General features: G+C 41.3%; 2 protein-coding genes across 3 annotated transcripts; one reads left to right on the plus strand and one right to left on the minus strand.

The window, feature by feature from the left end:
* The first annotated feature begins 63 nt into the window (after nucleotides 1–63).
* Nucleotides 64–27,812, plus strand: tdrd9 (tudor domain containing 9). Of its 2 annotated transcripts, none has more exons than XM_028565398.1 (35): nucleotides 64–387; nucleotides 7,601–7,677; nucleotides 7,809–7,879; nucleotides 8,338–8,559; nucleotides 9,579–9,701; nucleotides 9,957–10,037; nucleotides 10,119–10,283; nucleotides 10,418–10,533; nucleotides 11,072–11,191; nucleotides 11,409–11,493; nucleotides 11,572–11,629; nucleotides 11,739–11,843; nucleotides 11,933–12,030; nucleotides 12,137–12,268; nucleotides 13,833–13,995; nucleotides 15,030–15,093; nucleotides 15,601–15,664; nucleotides 15,866–15,910; nucleotides 16,363–16,416; nucleotides 17,254–17,370; nucleotides 17,498–17,605; nucleotides 17,797–17,897; nucleotides 18,000–18,170; nucleotides 18,751–18,862; nucleotides 18,988–19,203; nucleotides 19,792–19,881; nucleotides 19,986–20,243; nucleotides 21,731–21,898; nucleotides 22,304–22,374; nucleotides 22,449–22,558; nucleotides 22,786–22,882; nucleotides 22,965–23,103; nucleotides 26,234–26,352; nucleotides 27,229–27,301; nucleotides 27,414–27,812. In XM_028565398.1, the coding sequence occupies exons 1-35, from the start codon at nucleotides 245–247 to the stop codon at nucleotides 27,510–27,512; spliced, it is 4,035 nt and encodes a 1,344-aa protein (XP_028421199.1). In that variant the 5' UTR covers nucleotides 64–244; the 3' UTR covers nucleotides 27,513–27,812. The 2 variants fall into 2 exon arrangements, with proteins under 2 accessions (XP_028421199.1, XP_028421200.1); XM_028565399.1 differs by having other exon boundaries at nucleotides 65–387; nucleotides 10,424–10,533.
* rd3l (RD3 like) lies at nucleotides 2,568–5,985 on the minus strand. The gene is made up of 3 exons (XM_028565400.1): nucleotides 5,381–5,985; nucleotides 4,400–4,708; nucleotides 2,568–3,498 (listed from the first exon to the last, which is right to left on the minus strand). Exons 2-3 carry the CDS (start codon nucleotides 4,678–4,680, stop codon nucleotides 3,132–3,134), a joined length of 648 nt encoding a protein of 215 aa, XP_028421201.1. The 5' UTR covers nucleotides 4,681–4,708; nucleotides 5,381–5,985; the 3' UTR covers nucleotides 2,568–3,131.
* Nucleotides 27,813–27,818: the final 6 nt, after the last annotated feature.

Below are 27,818 nucleotides of genomic sequence, written 5' to 3' on the forward strand. Positions count from 1 at the left end.
TCCAACAATCTATATTTACATATGCTGTATAAAAGCAGAAGTGTTCAGTTAAACTTTTTTCGCAATTTGTAGTCCAACCGCCAGGGAGCGTTGTAAAACTTATTCCTCCCTTCACTTGCACGTTGGTTGTCTCACGCACTTGAACCTCGTCGTCGTAGCCATAGGTCGTAACAGTCTATGGTCGTAGCTAGCTGGAAGGAGAGACTCGATTGAAAAAAATGCAATACTCGTAACCACCTGCAACATGAAGAAAGTGTTTACCGCAGAACAAATTTCGGATTGGTTCACCTCGGGGACGACGTTTGCTAACATTAAACTCGCAGAAGAGGTGGTTGAAAGAAATGTCGATGAACCATCGTCGAAAGAGACCAGGGGGGAAAATCCGAGGTAAAGTTAGCTGGCTAGCATGAGCCTCATGCTAGCCAGCATCCTTGGATCCTAAATTACCTGACCTGTTCCACTTAACGGTTACAGACAAAATATTTCAGGCTATAGGTGTCGCTTCCTCTATCGTAGCTACAAACCCTGACTGGTTAAGCTTTTTGGAAAAAATAATACTGCACATAAATGTTTGAGGATGGTTGCCGAGTTTTAGCTAACTTCGTGTAAATTGCTAACTGCATCTATCTTAAACTGGGGAGAAGGGTAACGGTAACTAGCTAAATTATATAACGTTAGTTGAGATGTCTTAACTCTTCCAGCATTTTATATGTTAGCTTGATAATAGTAGAAAATACAGGAGTGTCTGTAATAGAGGAAAGCTGACACAGCTCGACAGTATTAACCGAAAGACCATTAGGTTTCCAACATCATGATCGGTTAACTACTTTACAGTAATGCTTAACTATCAACTTAGTTGTGAAACTGAGATGAAATTTAGGTGTTTTTGTATGTTATTTATTTATACTGCCCACAATCTTAAAACAGTCAATATTGCCAAAGCTACGTTTTCAGTGATTGTCACCAAAATGAACGCATGATAAAGGGTTTCGTGGCTGTATCCTGGCGTCCCTACACTACCAGGAATTTAGAAAGTATGAATTTCCCCAAATATCTAAAACTCCCAAATTTCCAAAAAATGAAATACTGAGGACATGACCTTAGTGTCAAACCTGGGGGTCACAGGATGTTAGGAGATGACAAAAAAATCTACTACACATGTTTATTTTTTCAGAGTTTGTAATAATCTCCTTTTTATTGTCAAATACTTGATAGTAAAAACAAAGTTTACCAGTTTTTACCTGTTTAGAGCTGTTCAGATCAAACAATCTAAATGGGAACATCACTCTGGTTTATTTGTCCGAAGCTCTTAGACATTTTCAGCCTGTGATGAGCAGTTGCAAGTAGACATTGCTTCACTTTAAAGACTCACGAGCCACAAAGGCTGGCACCCATTGGCTCTTATGACATCACTCACACCACCTGACAATACAACTTTGAAATATATGCCCAACTGTACAAAGTCTAATTGAGGTTTATTATCAGGACTACAGAAAACCAGTCAGTCTGTTAAGTAGGGATAAAAAAAGCAGGTGACAAACTATTGTAATGAAACAGTATAATATAGTGTACACTTAGCCTAATGCCATGTTCACATTTTTGGTCTCAAGCCAGGATATTAGGGAAGCTCCGATTGATTGACCGCCGGTCATTATCGGTCGATATTTACTAAAATATGGGTGATCAGGTGCTCTGCATTAATCTCTTCTAGCTGCCTATAAACTACTACATGCATAGTTAAACACTTGGTCGAGAGCAACAACTACATGCCTGTGCCTGATTGCCTGTTCATGTGAAGTCCTCCTGCGTTCGCCTCCCACCCACCTTATTGGCCTGGAGCCGCACGTTGTTATTCAGGCGCGCAATGCAACTACAAACTAGGGCTGTTCCCTCTTAGTCGATTAGTCGACTAATCGGTCATTTTGGTCTTAGTCTATTTAGATTTCTTTAGTCGATTAGTCATGTTTGATGCTTTTTTCATGGTGAATGACTTATTTCCAAGAAACGTACGAGCACATCTCTGGTAAACACAAATTAAAGTGGTGCTTTTGCATGACTCTTTGTGGAGAAACTCAGATTTACAGATCTGTCAATTAAATCAACTAATCGATTAGTCGATATAATTGAATAAGTGTTAGTCGACTAAGAATTTCTTAAATTGAGCACAGCCCTAATACAAACAAAACAATAGTTGATGAGTTGTCACCCAGCGGAGCGTGGCGGGTTGAAGCTCACAGTGGAGAGTGCGGATATTTTCCTTTTTTTTTAAAAGGTGGCACCCAAACGCCAGATCGTAACACAAGCAACGATAACTAGTTGTTTTGGTGCCCTTTCTTAACTGTTATTGCCTCGTGATGTTCACTTAATTGCCATAGAGTGTGTGGAGAAAAAAAAAAGAAGGGATTTAAGTAACAAGACTGACTACTCTTTAAGAGTAGTCTATATCCTTGACGTTCCACTTCTGGGATTGATCTGGTGCAGCAGGAAATTCTGCCGGATGAATGTATTTTCGCCGATTTCCGTTTCCTTCCGCTTTCTTTGTGTTGTAATTTTAAACTCCAGTGGATTTATGAGGACTATTGTTGACTGCTCCTCAGATCTCAGCTAGCTAGACTATCTGTCAAATCTGAGTTTTCTCTCTCACGACTATTTTGCTGGCGCTCTGTGCGGAGCTTAGCACTGCCCATGACAATTGTGATTGGTTGCCATGCCAGTAAACCAGAGCAGGTTTTTCTCCCATTCCGGAATGCTATGTGGAGTAGCCAGACTCTCCTCAGCTCCGTAGCGTGTGGATGGTTTGGCAAAGCAAGGTTACTTAAAGAGTGACACACCATTATACAGCCGGTTACACTACCACCTGGTGGAGATCCCAATACACTACAAACAGGCAAACTGGCCAATACTTTACACAGCTACAGTATATCAGCGGCTATAACTAAACAAAACAACACAAAAGTAATCGGCAGTGGCCCTCTAATGACAGATACGGCTCATTGATGATCTACAATCGGTATCGGAGGCTAAAATGTGATCAGGCATCTCTACATGATATATCTGCAACTAATACGGATATAGACGAAATTCAAAAATTTGATTATATGTTTAACACAAAACTACAGCAGCGTGTCGTCTCACAGTGTAGTGCTATACGTCCCTATGGGCCTGAGAGAAACTGGATAGTAATATGGAAGGTCCCAGTCCCTGTTGGACCCTTCGAACGAACCAGAGTGCCGCATGGCCCGATCCACATATCCAGAGATTGTTGGAATCTCCTCCCTTGGTTGGTCTCCACAGTTGGCGACCGTGGGTGTGACAAAACTCTGCTTCATTATGTAGCGGCTGGTCCAAGCCTCCATTGGTCGGAGCTGTGCTGGCTGTACTAAGAAGTTGTGGTCTTCATCATATTCCTTTTGGCTCAAGAAGTCCCTTAGCACCTGCTTGAAGACAGACGCCAGCTCCCAAGGCCTAATGTTGTTAGTGGCAAGCACCTCACGAAACCTGTGGAAAGATGCAACCAATAATAATAATTTAACACTTGTTGAAGTAGCAAGGATTTGCATCAAGAAAGTGTCTGTGTCATACATTACATACATTTCTAATGTAAACTGGAAGAAAACAAACATCCGAAGGTGAAGAAGTCATTTAAGATGCCAATGAAAATGTATAACTAGAGAGACGACGACATTCAGCAACTTTGGTCGGTAAGGGCTGATGGCGAAATTGTCAGACAAATTCAAGGAACGGCAAGAGCCTCCTGCACACTATAGAGAGGGAGAGGTCTACAGTCTTTTAAATTAAGTTTTACGGTATAGGACATACTTTTATTTGTTCATTTTGTATAAGTAGATATTTTAAGACATGTTTTATGTACACAAGTAGTTATGTCTTGCGTTGTATTGGTTTGCCCTCTTCTGGACCTAATGTGCAAAAATAGGTTTGAATATCTGCGTTTTAGTAGAAGGAATATTATAACTTAATCTTTGGCCAATTTTGACGGTGCTATTTCTTACTAAATGTTATTCTTTGGTAAAGTGGTTATGTAAGCACACAGTAGTGACCCAGTAGTGAGTTTAATGGGAAATGAGTAAGTAGGTCACAGTGCTCAACCATGTAGAACAATGTTTTTTTATATCATTATGTCTAACTTAGAGATGATGAGTGGAAACCCTGTCTAAGTCTTACAGGGCATCCTTCACCTTCATATGTTCACACCCTACATCGCCTGCCTCTGTGACAGTAACACATTTTGGCTTTTTTGGCAGTTTGCCCTGCCTCCCTATCCCCTTGGGTCTTCTCTGCTTTGCCTGCTGTCAGGCCTTGTGTTGTTGCAGTAGCAGCTAGCCACTGTTGACAGCATACTAATGTGAGGACGGAGCATGGCATGGCCACTATCAAACACCTAGAGAGTATGGTGGCTGCGTCGCTGGGTGGGATCTGGGCACACAGGAACTCCAGCTGATGTAGCTCTGATGTGGGGATGAGGGTCCGTAAACTGGGGTACTTCTGAAACCAGTGGAGACCCATGGTTTCCCTTGCCAGCCGCTCACGTTCTTCCACATGCCACAGAAGCTCTCTGATCAACATGCAACTGGGTAAGACCCCCGAGGTCTTTAGAGGTGCTTCATCCTGAGCCTGCACTCTTGTTTCGTGGGTCCATTTCATCCAGCTAAACAGGGGCATGGCAGTCAAAGCAGACAGTCCTGAAAAACTGAACAAACAAAAATTTGGGCCATGAAGCCATGGCTTCCCCACAGCACTGTTAACACATTTGAATATGTTGGAATATATGTTGCTTAAAATCAAGTGCTAATTTCTCTCTTAAGTTGCAACTACAAATGACAAAACAGCATTAGACCATGCGACGAACTGCCCAAAGGCAGATGGAACAAAAACATGAGAGAGAAATGGTGGCAATATTTCTGACAAAATCTTGCGCTTGTAATACCATTATCAGCTTCAAATACCACAATGACAAATGTGTGAGAATATCTCAATGTCAATTTCATTTAATCCATAATTTTGGTGCCCATTTTAAGGTTGACAGTGAACAATGATCATCCCTTAACCAAGCTCTCTGGTCCCTGCCTGATGGGTGCTTTGATTGCCTTCAGTGTGTATATTTGGCTTTTTTACTCAGACCGATGGTTCCAACACAGCTTCTACCTGGGATTTAGATGGATTACAGCGCATGCAGGGTTAGAGGTCAGCCTCACCGAGCACAAACTATATGTGTGGCTTCACACATCGTAAGGTTGCAAAACAGGGTTTTTCAAATATCTGATTTGATTACAGTACTTAAACAGCTATCAGTCTTCATGTACATTAATTAATTATCACACTAACATCTGGCTGAAAATTGAAAGGAAAGATCTGTACTTACATGTGAAAACTGCACCGCTGACGCTTTTGTGAGATATTCAGTAATTGAATAGAAAAGATGAGCTTTTCACAGAGTACAGCCTCCAGCTCCTTGTCTCCATGGGTCAGTCCATGTAAACTTTATTCCTTTACTTGCTGTCGACAATGTCTTGGTGTCAACTGCCTTCAAAGGAACACATCACTTGTGTGTCGGCAGCAATCCTCTGATGTCTTGGTTGTTGAAGCGTTTTTCCTCTTTGTGTTATAGTTATTGTCTTGTCCCTATCGTCTCTCCCACTGCTCCTGTCATGCAGACTTTTCCAGGAGAGTTAGTCACACACTAACTGACTAAGAGCTGCCACCTCTCCTCTCCCTTCACCCTGTCTCCTATGTGCAGTTTGTTGTAAGGTCAGCTGCTTTGTAGCTTGCACAAAATGTGTGCATTGGAGAGAAAGGAAGAGGACGAGAGTGCATGTGTTTCGCCAAGCCATGTGTGTTGTATTTGAGCTCCTCTTAGTACTGTCAGGGTTGATGCCTGCTGTTGCGATAAAATCCTCCCCCCACTAAGAGAGCGCGAGAGGCAGAGATAACTGGGAAGCTCTCCTGCCTACAGGGCTGTGGGCCTAGTTGAGCTGACCAGAGGGAAAGATGAGATGAGGCAGAGACTCAAATGAGCAAAGTTTCATATGGTACCAAGCCGGGCCTGAAGTTGAAGTGGGCAGAGCTGCTGTTATTTTCACCCACTGTACTGTAACTTACATTTTAAGTTTACTTTTAATTATGACCTCAGTGTTACTCAACTTAAAATTAGTGTTTTTACAAGTGATTATTATTATGAAAATGAATTTCTGAAAATTGACATTATCAAGTAGAACAGACTTGTCTATTCAAATCAACAGCAGAGTGGTCATAGTGGCGGCCATTTTTATGTGTACCATTGTAGTGGCAAAGAACAAGGACTCTTGTAGTGGACTAACTTCCGCATCAACTTGTTTCTGTGCATGTCCGTTGCCTTGGTGCTGGAGAGGAATTGAGAATTGCTGTATTTAATTGCTTCATATTTCTATAAGTCATCAAATTCTATTAATAAAATATTAGGCCAAAATGGAGTTCTCAAACAGTGTGATATTTACAGCCCAACTGACGTCACCGTAACAATTAACAACCCTCACCATTTCTGAACTAGTCAAAGGAGCACAGCAAACTGTTTGTCTGTTCTACTCTTATTCTATTTCTATAGAGTTCAGTTCAAACACTTTATTAATCCCAATGGGCAATTCATTTGCAGCTTCTCAGTCCAAACAGTCAGTTTCAACAAACACTCACCAAACAATAGTTAAAAATGTTAAAGATGCCGGAGGAAACGGGTTAAATATGGGGACTGGTACCTAAAAGCAATACATAAGAGACAAAGGCAATTAACAACAACAAGCCTATGTCTCTGTGATAGCCATCATTTAAGATGAGCAGTGTTTGTGTTGAGCAGCCTTGTAGCAGAAGGAATAAAAGACTTAGAATAGCGATTAGTTCTCATCGGAGGCACATTATACCACTGACCCGAAGGCATTACAGAGAAAACTCTGTAGAGAGAATGTGGTCTGGTTGGCTGATATGACTTTCCTTGCTTTCTCAGCCACCTGTTTCTCCCAAAGGGAGCCCAAGTCTCTCTGCTGAACTCCAATAATCTTGGAGCAAACCTTCACTGTGCTGTTTATGCTGTTCTTGTCCTTCACGCACAACCCACTAAACCAGCAGAAAAGAGACAATTAAAAGCCTTTCAGCAAAAGTTACATGAAATAGTATTACAGGCACTAAAAGAGTTAAGCTTCTGTATTAAATGACAGCTGACGTATTCTAGCATATTCACAGCGCTACACGTTACATTCAGACCTAAAACGCAGCACCACAGTTTCTGCATGAATCTAAAATGGATCCAGAATCTAAAAAGCAATTGGTTAAAGCTGCTATAAAGCGCAGCCTCTTAACTTTAGCCAATCCTTAACAGATTTTTGTTTCTTACCACAATGCTCCTTGGGACATTGGCAGTTATACTTTCTGAGATGAGACTAGCAGGTGTAAGCTGACCAATGAACAATTTTTGAAGGACGTGTTGTTTATCACATAGAGAAGGAAAGTAAAGTGAGTGATGTATGGTCTTTGAATTTCATTTGTTTTTGTAATGTGAGGGGAAAATGGGACCAAAGGGCTAGAATTGCTTAAAATTGCTTTAATTTTGTTTCAGCCCATCAAAGGTTCCTGATGAGGGCAGCCAGAAAAATGTGAACTCTGATGGAGGGTGGTTTCAAAAACCATCAGGGAGTGAGTCTTAAACTTTGTGTTAGCTTTTTCTTATCACACACCATACTCCCTTACATTCTTAGATATACAGGAATCTGCCTGCTGCCCTAATCAGTTTAACCCTTTTTGTGCATTCAATTCTGTGTCCTTAGGTACTGCTCCTCCTCCTCCACTTTCCAGCTATGAGTACCCCAGCTTGCCCATAACCAAAAACAGACGGGAGGTAAAATGTACCATCCATACACCACAAACCACACAGCCTGATGGTCTAAAAGTACTCTCTAATTCGCCCGTAGTACTTTCTCTTTTAGTCATGTTGGAGTTTTACGGAAATGACCGTTATGGCCTCAGGACATTGGTGTACTTAAGCTTTTACTGTTTGCTCAAGATCAACTTAATGTCATTTTATGTAGCAGAACAACAGTAAACTTTAAATCCACTGGTCTAAATATTTCTGTTGTCTAATAAAGAGTAGTGTGTAGATATTTCAGCAGCTCATGCAGTCATTGAAGCTGCACTTTCTTAATACAAATTATAAAGTGTTACAAATCAGTTTAGCACACCCATCTGCTGTACAATTTCATAACTTATTTCAGTGATATGGTACTGTACAAATGTTAACTTTGTCTCTTTTAAAGTGTGTGTGTGTGTGTGTGTGTGTGTGTGTGTGTGTGCTTCCAGCTGATTTCCCTCATAGAAAACAACTCTGTAGTGATCATTCGAGGAGCCACAGGCAGTGGCAAGACGACGCAGGTGCCACAGTACATTCTGGATCACTACAATGAGAAAAATGCATCATGCAACATTGTGGTCACCCAACCACGCAAAATTGGGGCCAGCAGTATTGCCCGATGGGTTGCCACCCAGCGGAAGTGTACCCTGGGTAGTTTGGTGGGATATCAGGTTAGTGCAACATTTAATCTGTCTACCTATTTTTTAACAAAAAGGGGAAACAAAAAGTAACACCTGCACAAAAAGCACTCATTGCGCCTCTCTCACAACTAAACAGTCTTTGCATGCTTGTGTTGACAAGCTCTTGTGTTTACATTGTTGCCAGGATGTCTGGCTATGTTGTACAGAGCTCTGAAACAGCATGTCTAATAATAACTGTTGTCTCTTCTGCTTGGTGTAAACCTCTGGAGTTAAGGATGTTGTCACAGACAGTGGGAGCAATGATAAACAGTGTTAGAAAGTGATATAACGCTGAACATTATGTTCTTAATTTGCGTACCTCAAAGGTACTTTTTGATTTTTGTCTATTGTTCTTCTGAAAATATCTCCTATTTGCTGTAAGAAGAGAGCTCTTTACTTGTTCCCTTTCCTATTTTTTGTCTGTGAAAGTTGTGCAGTCAGTAAATGGAAAATTTGTGCTCAGAGTTGAGTCTGCGAACCATAAAATATTTCCCTGAGGTCAGACACCAGGAAGCAATGGATTTTATTACAGTTCACTGGTATTTTCACCAAGACTAACCAGCAATAGTCATGTTGACATTGCACATTAGTTTATAAGACACTGGAAAAAGTAGAGACCTAAGGCTACTGTAGAGGAAGCATACTGTGGCCTCTCCTGTTCAACTTTCTAAGGAAGTAGAATATAAAGTATTGACAAGAAATAGCAGGAAGGTATAACTAGCAAAATAATTACTAATATAGTAGTGTGCTCTGTAACTCAATGTGCAGTGCTGCAGTGCATTAACATTAACAAGACACCAAAAGATGATGGTATGGAACTGCACTGAGCCGATGTTTTCAGATGATGGGAGTCATAGATTGTGATCGTCTTGTTGAGTAAAACAACAACAAGAAACAACAAGCAGGTGTCTTTTGTTTGATGTTACCAGTGAGGCCAAAAACAGATATAGTCATTTTCAGTAGCGTGTGTGGCAGATTATTGAATACAACTTTGCATATTTGTTTTTCAGGTTGGACTGGAGAAGATGGCTACTGAGCACACCCGGCTCATCTACATGACTACAGGAGTGCTGCTGCAAAAACTTGTTTCCGCCAAGTGCCTCACAGAGTACTCCCACATTTTCATAGATGAGGTGAATAAACTTGAGGCAGATAATTTTCTCAGTTAGCTGGCCCCTAAAAGTGATTTTTTTATCTTTATTTTTTTTTTATTGTCTTTTATTTTGTTGTAATTTTTGTTAATAGTTCAAATGCAGTTCCCTTGTGTTACACCTTTTTAATTCAAGTTTATAATTTTATTAAGTTGTATTAAATGTTCAATTTGTTTCATTTAGTTCTATGATCTAATGAGTGATTCTTGCCATTTAACTACTCTGCCTTTGCCCAAGGTTCATGAGCGCACTGAGGAGATGGACTTTCTCCTGCTGGTTTTAAGAAAACTTCTCCATTCCAACTCCTGTTATGTCAAGGTATTTGCAAGATCAAGTAAAATCTTCTGTCCTCCTTTTGCATCAGTTGAACTCTCAGTCATAGGACTTGTGTTTTTTCAGATCATCCTTATGTCAGCCACCATTAACTGCAGACAGTTTGCTGAGTACTTCAGTACGCCAGTTCGTGGCAAAATGAACCCGGCCTACGTCTTTGAAGTGGAGGGTGCACCCTATGCCATCGAGGAGTTTTATCTGGATGACCTTCAAAAACTGTTTCCATACAGGGTAAGACCACGGTAAATGTTTGCTGATGCTACTGTTCTCTGGACTAAAGCCAAATAGTTATTAAGGTGTGTGTGTGTGTGTGTGTGTGTGTGTGTGTGTGTGTGTGTGTGTGTGTGTGTGTGTGTGTGTGTGTGTGTCAGTGTCAGGTTGAGTCTCCTCCTTCAGGTGACCCTCACATTTCAGTGGAGATATACAATCTTGCCATCGGTCTCATCCAGAGCTTTGATGAAATGGAGGGCAAAGATTCCAGGTGAGGCTTCTGTATTTTAGCACACTTGACTTAAAGGTGCAGTAAGCAATGCTGCGATTAGATTGTTGATATTTGAACTGACCTCCCAAACAGTACAACCCCTCCCTTCAGAATCTCGTCCCCCCCAGATTTATGGACGCACATTGCCATAGCTCCCACTTCTGTTAGTGTCTCTGCTGACTAAATGAAATATGGCAGAGTCGATGTTAGCTCACGTTAGGTTGTGGATTAGCAAACTGCCGCTACTGCTGTAAAGCCAACCAGTTGGGAGCAGCCATCACAAACCATAGCAAACGGACGAAGCTAAACTGACCTATTGAAAACAGCGAACATTATTACTCACTTGTCCATAACGGCGAAAGCCTTCATCAGTTTTCATTCCTTTGAAATCATGGAGGTTTCTGCAGTGTTAAAAAGCTGATTTTGTTAAAAGCTGAATTTGACAAAAAAGTATATTGGATTAACATTGCTTGCTATACCTTTTTAACAAATGGGCAGCCACATAAAGTAATGGTCATGTGTGTTTGTGTTTGAGCAGCAAAGCAGAGAGAAAAGGTGGCATGACTGCATCAGAGCGGGGCAGTGTGCTGGTTTTCCTTCCTGGTATACACGAGATAAGCTACATGCAGGAGGCCTTGGCCAAGCTGGTCCACAAAAGGTGGGCTTTTGAGTTTATCTCTTTGTTGAATCTTTCTGTAGCTAAGACCGATTGTCTTTTTTTGTCTGTTTTGCTGACTTCCTTATGAGAAGTCAGTTTTATGTATCAGTAATAATGATCAGAATTGACTTCTGTAAAATGTATAGTGCTTGTTAACCTGTGTTATGTTTTACTTGGAAAGAATGTTTACCTTCACGATGAATGTGCTGCTGTTTAGATTGCAGGTTTACCCTCTCCACTCCACTGTGACTCTGGAGGAGCAGAACTGTGTGTTTCTGTTCCCTGTGCCAGGATACAGAAAGGTATAAAATTAACTAAAAATGTTTCTTATTCTGTCACACGTGTTCTTACCTGCTGTACTGATGATCTCATCATAACAGGTTATCCTTTCCACCAACATTGCTGAGAGTTCAGTGACTGTTCCAGATGTCAAATATGGTGAGTTTTTCTTTTTTTAGCTTTGTTTTATCTATTAGCTTAATGTGTGTTTTGTAATGAAGTATTACAAAATCTTAATTTGGTAGTCGTGCTTTTTTTGTCATCACAGTGATTGATTTTTGCCTGGCCCGTCACATGGTCTGTGATAAAGACACCAATTATCAGTCTCTGCGTCTCACCTGGGCATCCAAAACCAACTGCAACCAGCGTCGAGGTACTAATCTTACAATACAGAAATGTACCTCTGAAGTGCAAGTGTCTGCTCACTTCTGTCCTTTTACACTTATTTCCTCTCTCTGTCAGGTAGGGCAGGTCGAGTCTCTAAGGGCTACTGTTACCGCCTTGTTACCAAAGACTTCTGGAGGAATGAAATCCCAGACTACATGATCCCTGAGATGCTGGTAAGAGAATGTGCACATGACGAGAGATTTTTCTTTTTTTTTTTAACATTTCTTTGACTCTTAATTAGACAATCAATCTATGCCATACTATTTGCCCTCCCCTCAGCTTGCCCCGTTGGCCAACATCATGCTGAAGGTGAAGCTGCTGGACATGGGAGATCCCCACTCCATCCTTTCCACTGCCCTCTCACCCCCTGACCTTGGTGACATAGTAAGGACAGTGCTCCAACTCAAAGAGGTAAATAAGTGCAGATTGATGAGTCATCTCTATGAGAGCCATTAATGTTGAGTCAAGTTCTTATGAATGTGTGGCTGTAATGATGTATTCGGGAAGGCAGCCGACCACCCAGCTCTGTCACTGAGTATTAGACCAGGAGTTCTCCGACAGAAATTTTGCATTAGCCAGTGTTTGTAAAAGTCTGTAAGGTGAGGGTAATGAAGGGCACTGTTGTGTCGTTATATATTTGTGTGGGCAAGGGAAAGTGGAAGAAGTGTATGATAATTGGTTTCTTTCTGTCACTAACAAAATGTAAATTTTGCCAGTGGCCGCAGCATTTAAAAACAGCTGGACGATCTCTGTCTGAGGATCTCAGGCTAGCCTCTAGCTCATAGGCAAGCAGCAATTCAGCAAAGTACAACCATAAAGTGTGATAAATATTGTCATGAACCAGCTCACAGTTCTGACAAAATAAGGGAGACCACACATAATTAAGGATTACATTAAAACCAATTTATTTAACCCAAATAAATAATACTTAAAAATAGGATTAAACATACTGTTTATCAATTATCAGTAGTGTAGTGAGTGCATGGCTGTAAGTGAGGTGTGTGAAAAACAAAGCAAACAGAACTCAAAGGACAACCTAAACCAAAAACAAACCCTGTCTGGCTGTAAGGATAGAGAGAGCCAGAACTACATCTCTAACTCTCTTAAATGGTAGTAACCAGGAGTCAATCAGGAGAAGTGGCTACAGGTTTGCCACACTTCTGCCACTCAAATATGTGACATGGAAAAATACCATGGAGGCCCCCACAGAGTGGGAGGGGTCATCACAAAATGAAAAATCCACCAATCCGACTTCATCAGTCCCGATACCTATACAATACCTGGGCTTTGGCTCGTCCAATACCAAGTACCAATCCAGTGTTTAATGATAAGCTGTCTGCCTCATTGTGTGGAAGTGACTGGGATCATTATTTTATGTGTAAGGAAACCTCATGAGGTGCAACTGATTGCACAATGACTTTAGAGGGGCACTTGAATGCACCATGAAGTCCCGTCGGAACCCACATGATTTACGTTCTCTGTTTGTTTACATAACTCACGGTGAAGGCAAAATGTTGCCACACTGGTAACTTCAGGAAAGCGGAAGGATTTTCCAGTTCTGGTTTTTCTCCGTCATCCCCGACTCCGGCCGTGCGATCTGGAAAAGTGCAGCTGCAAGCTACCGTTAAGCTAATATTACCGTATCTTTAGCTGCATGCTACCTGCCGGTAAGCTACGCTGTGTCATCAGTGTGTTGTTCTCTCTGGATGCACAGGGGTAGGCGGCTAGGTAAGTAGGCGGGGGTGGAGGGAAACTTATTGGCCTGATTTCCGATATCAGTATTGGATCTATGCATGTCTAATAAATATAAATACATTTTCCAATGAATGTAAAATTAACAGTTCATCCATTTTTATTTTAAAATCCTTAAATATTAAAAGTCAAACTGTTGTTCTGAGATAAAGTTTTTGGGAGTTAATTGGAGCTATAAATAAAAAATGTTGTCTTGACACTAGCTGGATGTTTCATTCTATAGATGGGCGCACTATCTGCGAAAAGTGACGGCAGGGGTCACAATGAGGATGGTGAAATAACTTTCCTGGGCCGAGTTCTGGCCCACTTGCCCGTGGACCTGTGCTTGGGGAAGATGATTGTCCTGGGTCACGTCTTTGGCTGCCTGGAGGAGTGCCTTATTATAGGTCAGTCTGTCATTATGCTACTGGAATGGACCTCAGATACTGCATATGCACATGTTTACAATTGTATAAACCTACAACAAATCTGTCATGACTGCACTCTTGAAACAACAACATAAATAATAATGTGTAGGGTTGGGTATCGTTTGGGTTTTTTCTGATACTGGTGCCAAAACGATACTTTTAAAGCGGTACTTAAAAAAAGCGATACTTAAAAAAAAGAAAGAAAGAAGAGCACAAAACGACAGTCAGTGACATTAAAGAATGCTAAGGCCATATGGTCAAAATGTAATGATTTATTAAAAATGTAATAAGTGGCCAGGTTGGGTCAGTGGGTAGAGCAGGCGCACATATACTTTAAGGTTTATGCCTCGACGCAGAGGTCCAGGGTTCGAGTCTGACCTGTGATGATTTCCTGCATGTCTTCCCCCTCCCTCCCCTTTCTCACCTAGCTGTCAAAAATTAAAGGCGGAAAAGCCCAACAAAAATAATCTTAAATGTAATAACAATAACTTATTTAACCAGAAAATTGCTGTTAAAAACAACCACTCAATGGGAAAAGGGTATTTTACAATAACTTAGCAACTTTCACCAATTTCAAGTGAACTGAAAGTCTGTGTAGTTTTTCCGACAACACCACACTGTTGTACGTTCCAGTGTTGGAATCATCTACAGTGAAATACAGTCACACTTTACACCGTTTAGCTGTCAGCATTTTAACCTTGTTTAATCCAACTACTAGCTAACGGTAGGCTAATGTTACCTGCTGCCAAGTGTAGTGTTAACTAGCGTCATGTGCAGCGATGCTTCTTTTGCCTGTAACATCTCTGAGCAGTTTCTGAGCATCATAGAGCAGCACCGGTATTTCAGTGGCACCAAAATGAGGCACCGAAATCAGCGCTGCTATTCGGTCTGGTAGATACCGGCTGTTTAGCCACCGGTGCCATATTAGCACTTGGTCTCGGTACCAAACCATAGTAATGTGTTTTTTTTTGTGGGCAGTTTGCACAAACCATAACGACTTTGCTTGTCCTCAGCTGCCTCGCACTCTCTGAAGAGTTTCTTTGCCATACCATCCATGCAGCAGCTTGCTGGCCACAGGTGAGTCACATCCAACAGCTGCACTGATTCACCGACTGCCTGGCCCTGTAGATCATTTTTGTGTCCCACCAAAGTGGCATAAGATATTTGAGGCATTAAATTGTTATGTACTAAGTCCATGGAGTCCAGACATACCTATTGACTATGGACTCACTTTTACAGCTTAAGAGCCATCACAGTGTTTAGTGGCTAATGAGATGCTTGCAGTAGAAAACAGATGTGAACAGTTCAAACACGATGCCATCTCTGTGGACATACAAAACGCTGAAAAGTAAAGTCTCAATCCATGTGCTGTTCCCCTTAAATCTGGTTTCCCTAATTAGCTATTTGTATGTTTTGTCAAATCCGAGCACAAATAGTTTTTCTGGCATTGCACATGTAAATGGCTACAAGTTTGCCTCAAGATGCCTAATATTTTCATCAGACTACTTGCAGGACAGAAACCGATATTGGTTCTGTGTATTGTATGTTTTTTCTTTGTACACTGAATATAATTTGTTATTCCAGGAGCAAGTTGGCTTTTGCCCGTGGCACACCAAGTGATTCCATGGCTTTCGTCAATGCCTTCAAGGTAATGGGTTTGTTAGCAAGTTAGCAGCAAGTTGTGTTATATTGCTACACCTGTTTTAATGTGTTTAATGTTCTGGTTTTATTGTATTGTGTTTGAGTACCATGCTATACAAATACAATTTATTATTTAATAGATTTACATATTTGCCTGATGACCTGATGATGATTTTTAAAACCCTTCCCTATTGTGTCTTACTGTCAGGCCTGGCACTCATCCAAAAAGAATGGACTGCTGAGACACCCAAAGGTGAACAAAACAATAATCAAACATGAGCTCCCTGAAACAACACAAAAAAAAGAATATGCTGATTATCTTTTTTTACATGTTGAAAATAAGAATAGTCTGCTACTGTTGTTGTACAAAGCAACCTCTTGACATTCACTTATTCATCTTAAATTAGTTAAAAAATTGGCAATAAAGTATACATATTTGCTCTGTCCTATTGGTAATGAATTAACATAGCACCTTATGAATGACATTTAGCGCACTATAGCTTACAGAGAAGGGAAATAGATTAGGTGAGTGGTGTCCCCATTAAGATGGCTTATTCAATTTCACCTCAGTTGGAGAAAAGTCTCTCTGCCTTTTGTTAACATTTAAACTATTCACTAAATGTGTTTATAATTATTTATTCATTAAGAATCAGTGCAGAACTCTCTTCTTAAATTGTCTTTGCCTTTGCTGTTTTCTCCTCTTAGGATGAGTTGGACTGGGGAAAAGAGAACTTCATTCAGATCAAGAGGATCAGGGAGGTACAGAGGTTAAGCAGATAGCTGGGTCACAGGAGTTCATCAAGCCACATTACAGGATGTCTTTTGTTACGTTTACACATGGCCGGCTATTTTCATAAATGGACATTTCAACCTCTCAGTTTTCAAAAATAACATTGTGCACAGCTGTCAGTTTTCAGAAAGTGTTCGTTTACACGTACCCGTGTATAAATGCCAATGTCAATGCGGTCAAGAGCATGCCAAACCTGTAGGTGGCAGTGTAACGAGAAGCTCAAGCCCGCGTTAGCCATTCGGAATCCCGAAAATAGCAACAACAGAAACCAATCACTTCCTCTTTCTTTCTCTCGGCTGCCTAAACCTTTTTTTGTCTCGGTTTACATGCAAACGTGCAAACAAAGATTTCAAAAATCTCCACTCTGGCCGGAGGTTTTAGAAAGACTCGGTTTCAGAGGCGAAATGTCTGTTTGTAAAAATAACCATGTACGTGTAAACAGAGTCTTTGTCATCACCCATCCTAGTTGAACTGCAAACAGGCATTAATCAAGTTTGTAGTCGTGTTACCAAGAAAGAATCTCGCTTCTGTTGAGTCGCTGTTTGAGAGGCTTTACTAAAGTTGATACAGTCAGACTGTAAATATGTAATCGGTATAATGCTGTCCGTTTTCAGTAGCAGAAGAGGAGGTAAGTATTATTGACAAAGTTTAAACTTGGTCATTAAGTTCCATGACAGATTTTAGCTCTGTTTGGTGCACAGTTGACTGTCAAAAATGTCAACTTCCAGTCTTAATGAGCTAATATTTTGAAATTGAGCTGTAAAATATTGCGTCTCAGACCTCTTTTGAAGTAACTCACTGTCTAGGTAGCAGAACTGTATGAGGACCTGAAGAAGCGGGTGTCCCAGTTCAACATGCATGTGCCGGAGAGTGCTCAGCCCTCGGATTACACCAGCGCACACAGGCAGAAGTTCATCCTTCAGGTTAGAGTCAGTGCATGCTATACAGTGTTCACTTCAGATCCCGTAATCACTCTGAATAAATATTGAACTACTGAATAAACACACCTAAATGCCAGTTTGTTCTAGGTTGCATCTCTCTCTGTCTTAGGTGGTTATTGCTGGTGCCCACTACCCCAACTACTTTGTCCAAGGAGAAATGGATGAAGACCTAGCCTCCAGGGACTTGAGTGGCTTCAACCCCAGAACAACAGTGATGGTATGACCCATAGTGTTGAGAGCTAAGTATTTATTACTGTTCAAATGATGATATCATTTTTTATTGACTTGACACTTTTCTGGTGTGTAATGACCATCAACACCCTTACAGGATTATTATGGCTACAGTCTTTTGACTTATTACGTAGAAGGTAGGGATATTGTAAAATAACATCAGACCACATGTTTCAGGTGAGGAACCTCCCTCCATACCCTTTCCTGTATTACAAGCAGCTGCAGTCTCTGTTCCGCCTGTGTGGACAGGTCAAAGCCATTTCCTTTGAGAGCTCCAGGTAGTGAAAGCCACTGTAGCAAATCAAACTGCTTTTTTTTATCTGCTCTAACCATTTTTAAAGAACACTGAAATGCACATACTCATAATCTTTTTTTTCCAGAGCATATGTGGAGTTCTACAGGACATCCCAAGACTCAGGGGTGCTGCCTGAGGTGTCTCTTGCCCTCCTCCTGGCACAGCAGAGTAATCCTATGGAGCTGTCTGTCTTCCCCATAGAACAAATAGAAATCTGTGCTGGGAGTAGAAACATAACTCACATGAAATATGCAAGGTACGGCTCTACTTAAACATTATGGAAACCTCCTCTCCGTATGTGAGTGGAATCAGTTGCTGCATGAATTAAAAAAATCTTACATTTGCTCAGTGAGCAATAAATGTCATGAGAGCACAACGGTTCAACTGTGTCTGAATTCTGGATGCTGCAAAGTCCCATTCTTGACCGCCTTTTTGGAACCTGCACCACAGGCTGCATTGGTCAGTGCCCCTGCATTGAGCCTTAATATAATCTGACATCCTTGCACTCTGCATGACTCTCTCTCCGGCTATCACTTGGACTCAGAGAAGGGAGGTTTTAGGCAGAGACAGCATCATATTCTTACCTCTTTTTACTTGCAGCCTTGTCTTATAAACAGTGCTTGGAAAATCATTGCATCGATTGCTGTGATCCGTAGTAAACTCTGAATAAACTTTAATATTTGCAAGTAAATTTTTGGTTTACGATAACCTTATGAATAGTAGCAACTCTGTTAACTATGACCTCTGTTGATGATATGACAACCTCAAAACCAATAAATACAGTTAATAAAAACATAGCATTAAAGTCTATTTCTCTATGTGCTGTTGCTGTGCAGGGTGAATGTAGACTTCCAGAGCCAGTCTGTCTGCCCGGTGGGAGTGGTGAGCGGGAACATTGACCCAGACAAGCTACCCCCCAACCCCTTGTTTGTGGTCAACATCACAGAGGTCAGTCCTTTATTTAATCTGGTCAAACAGAGGTGCATTTTAAAAAGAGCCATTTGTTAGGTTCTTGACTAAATGTCTGAATCTTGAATGGATGTATCCTCTCTTAACTCTGATCTCTGCTTCAGGTGGTGGAGGTGGGTCATTTCTGGGGCTTCCAATCAGATGAAGCCAGCTTGGAGAAGCAGCGCCATTTGACAACAGAGATAAACACACGCCCGCTGGAACCTGTCACTGTGTCGCTCTACCCCAACCTGCTGTGTCTTGCTCCTTACTCTGAGATCAGTGATCAGAGCTTGTACTATCGTGCCAAGGTCCTGCACATACGTGGCAATACTGTGGAGGTGAATATTGCTCACACGCTGCAGCTCTCTGGTCAAGATGTAGTGCACCCATTCAATTTTGTCATAACAAAACTCCTTTACTCCCCTGTCTGATTTTCAATGTCTTTTTGCAACTGTCTCTTATATTATCATGCCATTGTAGAAAAGGCATTGTCAGAACATTATGGATTTCATACTCTACATTTGATTGTGTTTAGTGTTGCTGATCAAGGAATTAAGGTTTTTTTTTTTTGTTAAATTACTAATTTCAGGGCTTTATATTGGCTTTTGACCACCACTGTGCTAAGTAATACAGACTTTAAATGGCCTGCTTGGCCATAATTTTTCTACGGTTGTTTTGTTGGAGAACCCAGAATGTTGACATGGTAGTACAACTGATGAAGTAGCAATGTTAACACTTTTATTCTATTAAAGTATTGCACAGGTTGCACCAAGTTCTATAGTTATTTAGGTTGATTTCTGAACTAAATCTGTCTAAAGCCATTGTGATCTAGTGTTGACTATAGAATGTAGAGACATCATTCTTAACAGCAGTATGTGATAGTTGACTTCATATACTAGAATGCAGGATATGTTGTTGTTCTGCAGGTGTTCTTCTTGGACTTTGGCAACTCAGCAGTTGTTGCCTGCAAGAGCTTAAGGGAGCTCCCTTCTGACCTCCTGTCTCACCCATTTCAGGTAGCAATACTTTAAGTAGTCAGAAAACTAATGCACGCTTATCTGTTCCACTGTCCAAACTGTGAACTAACAGTAACACACAAACACTATGCCCATGGTCTCAGGCTCAGGAGTTCCAAGTTATTGGAATATGTCCCTCAGCCCAGTCCATCATCCTGGGGAACCAGTGGAGCAGCCGGGCCCGCGACCGGTTCATCACACTGGTGAAGGGCTGTTCACTCATTGTGTCGCTGTTCTCCATCCTCCATGGTGTCATGCGTGTGCAGCTGCTCATCAACACAGAGACAACAAACGCCAGTGTGGCAGACATCTTGGTGGAAGAAGAACATGCTGTGAAGGCCGAAGAGAGCTTCGATTCCAAGGTGACTCACCAGGTTGTCCCACAATAAATAGATTAGGCAGTGTGCAATATAAAAATTGGGGCCCAAAGCTTCGAAAGCTTTGATCGTTGCCATGGTAATCAATGTCCAAATCAGTATTTAAACGAGTTGTTCTCTTTTTAATTCTTTTTTATATTAATAATAATAATAATTAATAATCTCCATCTGGGAGGAGGCCTCAGGGATGACCCAGGACTATGTGGAGAGATTATATCTCCACCCTGGCCTGGGAACGCCTCAGGATCCCAGTCACAGCTGGTTAATGTGGCTCAGGAAAGGGAAGTTTCGGGCCCCCTGCTGGAACTGCTGCCCCCGTGACCCAAACCCGGATAAGCGGATTGATGGATGGATGGATGGGTATTATTATAATAAATGCATTACCCCAAGGATCTCGAATAGCCCATAAAATAAGGAATACTAATCGCTAGAGATGTTGTGATGCATCATGAATCGGTTACGAATTGATTTAAATGTGTAGATTACAACCAGTTGAGATAAAAAATTAATTGCGATGCAATTTTTAAACAGCCCAGGGGGCAACACTAGCTAAAATTACACAGCAGGTAACGTTAGCTGGCTTAAACACGGTTAAAATACTGACCGCAAAACCGGTTAAAGTGTGACTGTATTTTACTGGGAAGGATTCCAGCACCGGGACGTCCCAACAGTCTGCAGCTTTAGACACGGAGGAGACTCTTTGTGCACTTTGAGACATCGTGGACACTGCCGGAGAAACGACACAGATGGGATTTGTGTTGCATTTGAGTACGGCTCCGTAAGCTTGTGTTGCGTTCAGTGTTGTAAAATACCCTTCTGCCATCTAGTGTTGATTCTTTTTATCGTTTAACAGCAAATGACTGGTAATACAAGTTGTACTTATAAGCTACTGTTATTACATTTTAAATAAATCGTAACCATACTCAACTATATGGCCTTAGCAATAAACAAGCCTTTTTTTAATCTTTAATTTTTTGTAATTTTTTTTGTTAAAGATAAAATACTATTTCAGTTGCACTTTGGATAATAAGACACATCTGCTGTTTTGCACAGTTTATATAAATAAAGGAATGTTTTCAGTTATTTCATTCTTTCAAAATTGAGAATTATATCGTGAACATAAAATCGTGAATCAAATCGTGAGCGTAGTGTATTGTTACATCCCTACTAATCATTTATGTATTACGTATAATTAGTTATTCTTAGACGGAGCGCAGTTCTTTGTGTGTGTAGTAGCGGGGGTGCATGTGTTAAGGCTAGGTGTGGCGCTGTCCCGGTTACTGAAATTGATAGACAGACAGACCGATGGAAATATGTCACGACCTGCCTAATTCTGTTGGGTTTTTTAACAGTAAAGCACACCAAGAAACCTTGTTGTGCAGTTGATTTTTAAAGAAAAATATTTCAACAATACATACAAATGCTGTGTGCCCTTCTCAGTCTAGATGTCTTGTTTTTGTGTGCTCTTGCAGCAAAACCATGAGGCACTGATGTCCCTGTACAAGGACATAGAAAGGGGTACATATGTCCCCAACGCTGCCAGCAGCTCCTGGAAAGATCGCAAGAAAGAGGACAAGCAGCTCATTGACAGCTTACTTGCCCAATTTTCTAAAAGCAGCCAGCCCCATTCCAAGACAAAGGTAAGATCATTTTTGCATAGCACTTTTTAGTGCTTTACAAATGTAAAGAGAAACAGTAACAAGGATTAAAAACAGTTAAATAATTTAACAATAAATTAAGAGAAAGACTTGAGATTAAAATAGGTTTTGTGGATGGATTTAAAATGGGACAGACTTTAAGTGTCTGAGATGCTGATTTTTTTTGGTAATGGGTGGATGACGGCATCAACGCTGCACTTCTGAACGTCTGTTGCACTGTTTGTCCAGGAGATGGAGCCATTTTAGTTTACGTGTTGTGTTCATTCAGAGGCACACCCATTCTGGCTGACAAGCAGAACAATGACGACAGGGTGACTGTCAACAATAACTGATGCAAGAACACGTCATGTGATGTGTCTGACTGCAGTCTTCCTTCTATCGCCATAGGTTCATCTGCATGGACCAAGCAGTCCTTATAAGATAAGCTTTCTCAGCTTGAGCCACAAGGCCCTCTACAAGTAAGCAATTATGTACACAAAATTAGACTCGCAAGTTGTGATACCCCCTTGCTTATATGCGTGTCCTCCTGCAGGACAGTGTGTATCGAGAGAAGCAGCATGAACTCCTTGGCCCTGAATGAAAACCCCCACCACAAACATCAGAGGATGCTGGTGGCTGGGACTGTGTCCGTCAACTCCACAGGTACCAGATACAACATCTCCTCATAAATACAAACTCATGGGCATGCATTTAAAGATTAAAGCCTAACTAATCAATATTTGTATAAGAACAATGGATCAAATGACTATATGTAATATGAAAGGGGTTGCTTGAAGGGGCTGTATTTTTTTAAAGCTTGTTGTTCTTTTAAATCAACGTCAAACGTCAAAATCAACTATTACAGATTTAAATGTGTGGTTGTGTTGCAGGGACACGTATTCTACTGAGAGATACCTCCATCATGCCAGAAATCCCCGGTCTGCCTGCAATCGTAACCATGCTCTTTACCCCTATCATGGAGTTACGGTGAGTCAGACACTTATCACTGCACACCTTAAAGGCATCCTAATCCAAATACCCATGTCAATATTTCCCCCCTTTTTTCTAGCACTAATGAAGAGAGGACCTGCTACACTGGTGCCCTCTGTGGCTTGGGCTGGAACAGTCAAACACAGGAGGGTATCCTACCTGAGCATGACATCGAACTCACCTTTGACGTCAAATTTGATGTTGAAGACATCACTGAGGTAACAGCTTTCACCAGAGAGACAGCTGTGTTGTGACTGACTGAAGTGATTAGTTTTTTTGCCAGATTCTTTGTCATTCATTGATTGAATCTTGGTGTTTCACGAGTGATCGTACCATGTTTTCTCAAGTCTTACCTCAAGTGTTTCCAACTTTTTTTCACCTCATGCTTTTTGACAAAAAAAACTTAGCTCGGTTGCAGCTAGGGGCTGGATCTGAATATTTGTTCGCTGGGTAGGTATTTGATTTTCAATTTTGGGATTCGAATATTAGTTATTTTTTAAACAACGTGCATGCAGGCTGAAATTTACAGCAGTGTTTTGTCATTATTAAGCTGCTGGCTAATTTGTGCAGTGCTTTTTCCTTCATCTCAGCCAAGAACTGAGAAATGTTGAGTTTCAAGCAAGCAGTCTGATATGTGTAGAGGTCTTTATGGTCATACTGTAGCAGCCTTGTGTCTTTTTCAGGCGATTTGATAAAAGTGAAGATAGTATGGCCGTTAATAATGCCAACGCTCTAGTGAGGTGCCGGCTGGCTGAGCATTCATTCACAAACACTGCGTCGGCCGTAACTTGTCAGACAGTCCAGCAAAGACGCAGGTCTTTCCATTTATTTTGAATGCCTGCATTAAAAAGTTAAGACCAATTAAACTTTTGGAGAAAAGCAACCCAACGTCACCCTGCGGTGGACAATCATGTAACCGGAGATCTGACTCGTCAGTCCATATCGCAGCGTGAGAGTCCGGTTAACGTTAGAGTAAACATCACTGCCTCTACCGCTGCAACAAAAAAGTTTTAAACGCTGTGAAGGTAAAAAAACGAAACACAAGCACTGAACTGCTGAGGAGTTTGTGTAACAATAGGTGACTATAGGTGTCCTGCAACAACAAAGTGAAGTCGTTTCAACTGTTGCTTCATCTCTTTTCTTTTTCTTGAATATTCGCTGTTGATGACCAAATAGCAACGCGGATTTTGGTGCCTTATTTAGGTGCCACTTAAATGCCTGAACTTCTCTCTGATGCTCCGAAAACGGACGTTAGAGGGAACTGAAACATCACTGCACGGGACGCTAGTTAACCCTATACTCAACAGCAGGTAACGTTAGCCTTCCATTAGTTAGCAGTTGGAGTAAACACGGTTAAAATGCTGACAGCTAAACGGTGTAAAAGTGCGTCTGTATTTCACTGTAGAGGATTGTAACGCCAGACTGTAGCTGCCGTTGTCTGAAAAAGACACTCAGCCTCACCTCACCAGCCTCGTGGTGCATTCAAAGTTATTGAAAATACCTTTTTCCCATCCAGTGGTTGTTTTTTGTAGTTTAACAGGAATTTACTGGTGAAATAAGTTATTGTTTAAAGTTTTTGTTATTACATTTTTAATAAATCATTTAATTTTGACCCTGTGGCCTTAGCAATACACAAGCCGTTCTTTCATGTCGCGGTTTTGTGCTCCTTTTGTGCTCTTTTACATTTTTTTTTCAATTTTATTGAAATTTTAGCAGTTCAAGTCCTATGAATAGCTTGAAATGGTACAAAGGTAAGTGGTGAACTGCCTGAGGTTAAAATATTTTTTACAAAAAGGCCTTTTTCAGGGAAGAAGAATTGGGTAAACAACGTAAAGCTGTTCTGCAGCAATGGAGGTTGATCAAGCTTTGAAAGTTGGTGCTACCAATTCCCACAGGTGTTCCAACTTGTCTGGCTTACTTACAACCCCCTCTGTTTGTATAAAAGTATTGTTGAAACACACTGTGGTACCATAACCTTGTGAGCACAGTATTGTACTGCAGAAAGTAGTGTGTTGCTATAAAAATGGCGGGAAAAGGGCAATTAACAATGGAAGAGAGACAGACTATCGTAAAACTTAAGAATGTTGGTCTTTCCTACCGAGAAATTGCGAAGAAAGTCAAGGTGTCAGTGAGTACAGTATTCTTCACCATCAAAAGGCACTTAGAAACTGGGGGAAACTCTGACAGGAAGAGGTCTGGCAGACCCAAAGCCACGACAGAATCAGAAGACAAGTTTCTGAGTCAACAGCTTGCGTGATAGGCGGCTCACAGGACAACAGCTTCAAGCACAGCTTAATAGTGGTCGTAATAAGCAAGTCTCAGTTTCAACCGTAGAGAAGACTCCCAGCTGCAGGTTTGATGGGTCGAGTTGCAGCAAGAAAGCCATTGCTAAGACGTCTTGCAAAGAGGCTTGCCTGGGCCAAGAAACACTGTCAGTGGACTACTGAAGACTGGAAGAAGGTGTTATGGAGTGATGAATCAAAATTTGAAATCTTCGGCTCATCACGCAGGATTTTTGTACGCCATCGAGTAGGCAAAAGGATGGTTCCTCAGTGTGTGACATCAACTATCAAACATGGAGGAGGAAGCGTGATGGTCTGGGGCTGTTTTGCTGGATCCAGGGTCGGTGATTTGTGTGAGTGAAAGGCACCCTGAACCAAAACGGCTACCACAGCATTTTGCAGCACCATGCAGTACCCTCTGGTATGCGCCTAGTTGGTCAGGGGTTCATCCTACAGCAAGAAAATGACCCAAAACATAAGTCCATCTATGCCAGAACTACCTTAGCAAAAAAAGAACAAGATGGTAAGCTTAAAAACATGGAGTGGCCAGCACAGTCACCAGACTGAGCTGGTTTGGGATTAACTGGACAGAAAAGTAAAAGCAAAGCAACCTACAAGTGCCACACATTTATGGGGACTTCTGCAACAGAGTTGGGAAGAACTTTCTGAAGAATATTTGATTTCCATTGTAGAAAGAATGCCACAAGTGTGTTCAGCTGTTATATCTGCCAAAGGGGGCTACTTTGATGAGTCAAAAATAATACATTTTGGTTTATAAATTGATTCCATGATTTCTTTTTTAACTTAAATTGTTCATTTGTTCTATTCTTTCATTTCAGAGTACAATAAGACATTGAACTACATGAATTTCAATAAAAACCTGGAAAAATTGGGGTGTTCTAAAACTTTTGACTGTGTGTGTGTGTGTGTTCGGTTCAGGCACGGTTTTAAAAGTATCGTTTTAGCAGCGGGAAATGTTGTGTTTTGCCTTTATTTTCTTCTCCGGGAGGTTTTACAGGTATGTCTTTTGCATATTACTGATTGGTTCTGTTTTTTTCTATTTCAGATAAATGCTTTGCGAGTGGCTATAAACCGTCTGGTGTGTGAAGGGCCCAATGGCTCTATGCATCTGGGGCCCAACAGGATCAACCAGCTGCAGGAGGACTGCCGGGACCGCCTGATAAGGTCACTTACATAGATCCACAGAAATCAGTAATACGTATGACGTTTGATTAGTCTGTGCGTTTACATGCACAGCAGTAACCGGGTATTGCCTTAAGTGAATAACCGGGTTATGCCAGTTCTCCCCGTAGACATGAGCGGGGAAGAATGACAGGAGTAACTCTACCTCTGGTACAGTAGGTGGCGCTCTGCCAATGCACAACTGGCTTTTTCTTCCGGTTGACCCATGTGAAAATATCACCTACCAGCCACTAAATTAGTAAAATGTAACAACTAAACGTTTCATTAACACATTCTTGTCACAGCGTAGGAAAACACAGTGCTCTCGTAACTGACAACTTGCTAGCTAACTTCTTTAGCTAACATTAATCCGCGGGAGCTGCTCGGTCCCTCCACTTTTTTGCCGAGACACAGCGTTGACAGCCCCAGAGATGGACAACCTGTTTAGCCATGTCCCGGTGTATGCTGCTGCCTCGACCGGGAGTAATGTAAAACCGCAGGCTTTTTGCTACCGATGGCCCGCTGGTCTGGGCAAAGCTGTTTTGTTGTATGGTATCTTCGCAACGACTACAATTCACAGAGCTGACAGATTATTTCCGGTTCAAAAACCACTCTAGCGGAAACCACTGTAGTGGAGTGAGGAGGGGCAGTTGGAGCATGCGCTTAACCGGACCATACTCTGGTTAAGCTGTATGCATGCAGGGATACCCAGGTTACTGAAGGAGTTCTCTACGTCTGTTAACCAGGTTATGAGAACTCAGATTTTAACAGGGGCAAGGTGTTTACATGGTGTTTGAGAAACCGGGGTATTGCCTTAACCTGAATATAATTATTTTGTTAAACTGCATCTGCTTTGTTTGTGTTTGTTATGTAATGCAGGCTTTTCACCAAGTCACCACCAAGGGAAGTTGTCACTCAAGTGTACTACGAGAAACCCGAGAAATGGAACCAGGTATGGCACTATGGTATTATTTAATACTTCTTATTTGATCATTAGCTCTGCCATATTCTGTTTTGTGAGCACATTTTAGCTATGTGTGTTTTGAAGTGTTTGTGTATTGAAGGTGGATCCTGCTCTGAAGATGGATATTGTCGAGCCTGGAGGAGGAAAGACCAGAGGTGTTCTCTTCCAGCTGCATCCTGTCACTCTCCTCAACAGCTAAAATATCACTGTACTCCTTGCATTTGTTTAGAAATGGAACTGATTCTAATGTTGTATTCATAAGCAGTGGCATGGAATTTTTCATTTAATTCTGTTCAGAGGAGTACATTTTTTTATAAGTTCAAATGGGACTGTAGCTTTTAGCAGCACAGCCAAATCCTTGATCCTTATGTTGTTTGCACCTACCACTGGAGTAGTTATTCCCTGTTTAAAAAAAGTGGCAGCTAAGAAGATATGTAATCGCTGATTGATAAGATCACCCTTTGTAGCGAGTGGGCCATTAAAAATAGTTTGCAACAGATGAGAC

Source organism: Perca flavescens, chromosome 20 (assembly GCF_004354835.1).
Source record: "Perca flavescens isolate YP-PL-M2 chromosome 20, PFLA_1.0, whole genome shotgun sequence".
Lineage (NCBI taxonomy): Eukaryota > Metazoa > Chordata > Actinopteri > Perciformes > Percidae > Perca > Perca flavescens.

Bases quoted from the DNA above. Each gene is read 5' to 3' on its own strand.
- tdrd9 (XM_028565398.1), top strand. From the start codon at position 245: ATGAAGAAAGTGTTTACCGCAGAACAAATTTCGGATTGGTTCACCTCG. The intron at 12,269-13,832 runs GTAAATAAGTGC...TTCATTCTATAG, and splicing joins CAGTGCTCCAACTCAAAGAG to ATGGGCGCACTATCTGCGAA. The intron at 16,417-17,253 runs GTACAGAGGTTA...CTCACTGTCTAG, and splicing joins AGATCAAGAGGATCAGGGAG to GTAGCAGAACTGTATGAGGA.
- rd3l (XM_028565400.1), bottom strand. From the start codon at position 4,680: ATGCCCCTGTTTAGCTGGATGAAATGGACCCACGAAACAAGAGTGCAG. The intron at 3,499-4,399 runs GTGTTTGATAGT...ATCTTTCCACAG, and splicing joins GCAGCCACCATACTCTCTAG to GTTTCGTGAGGTGCTTGCCA.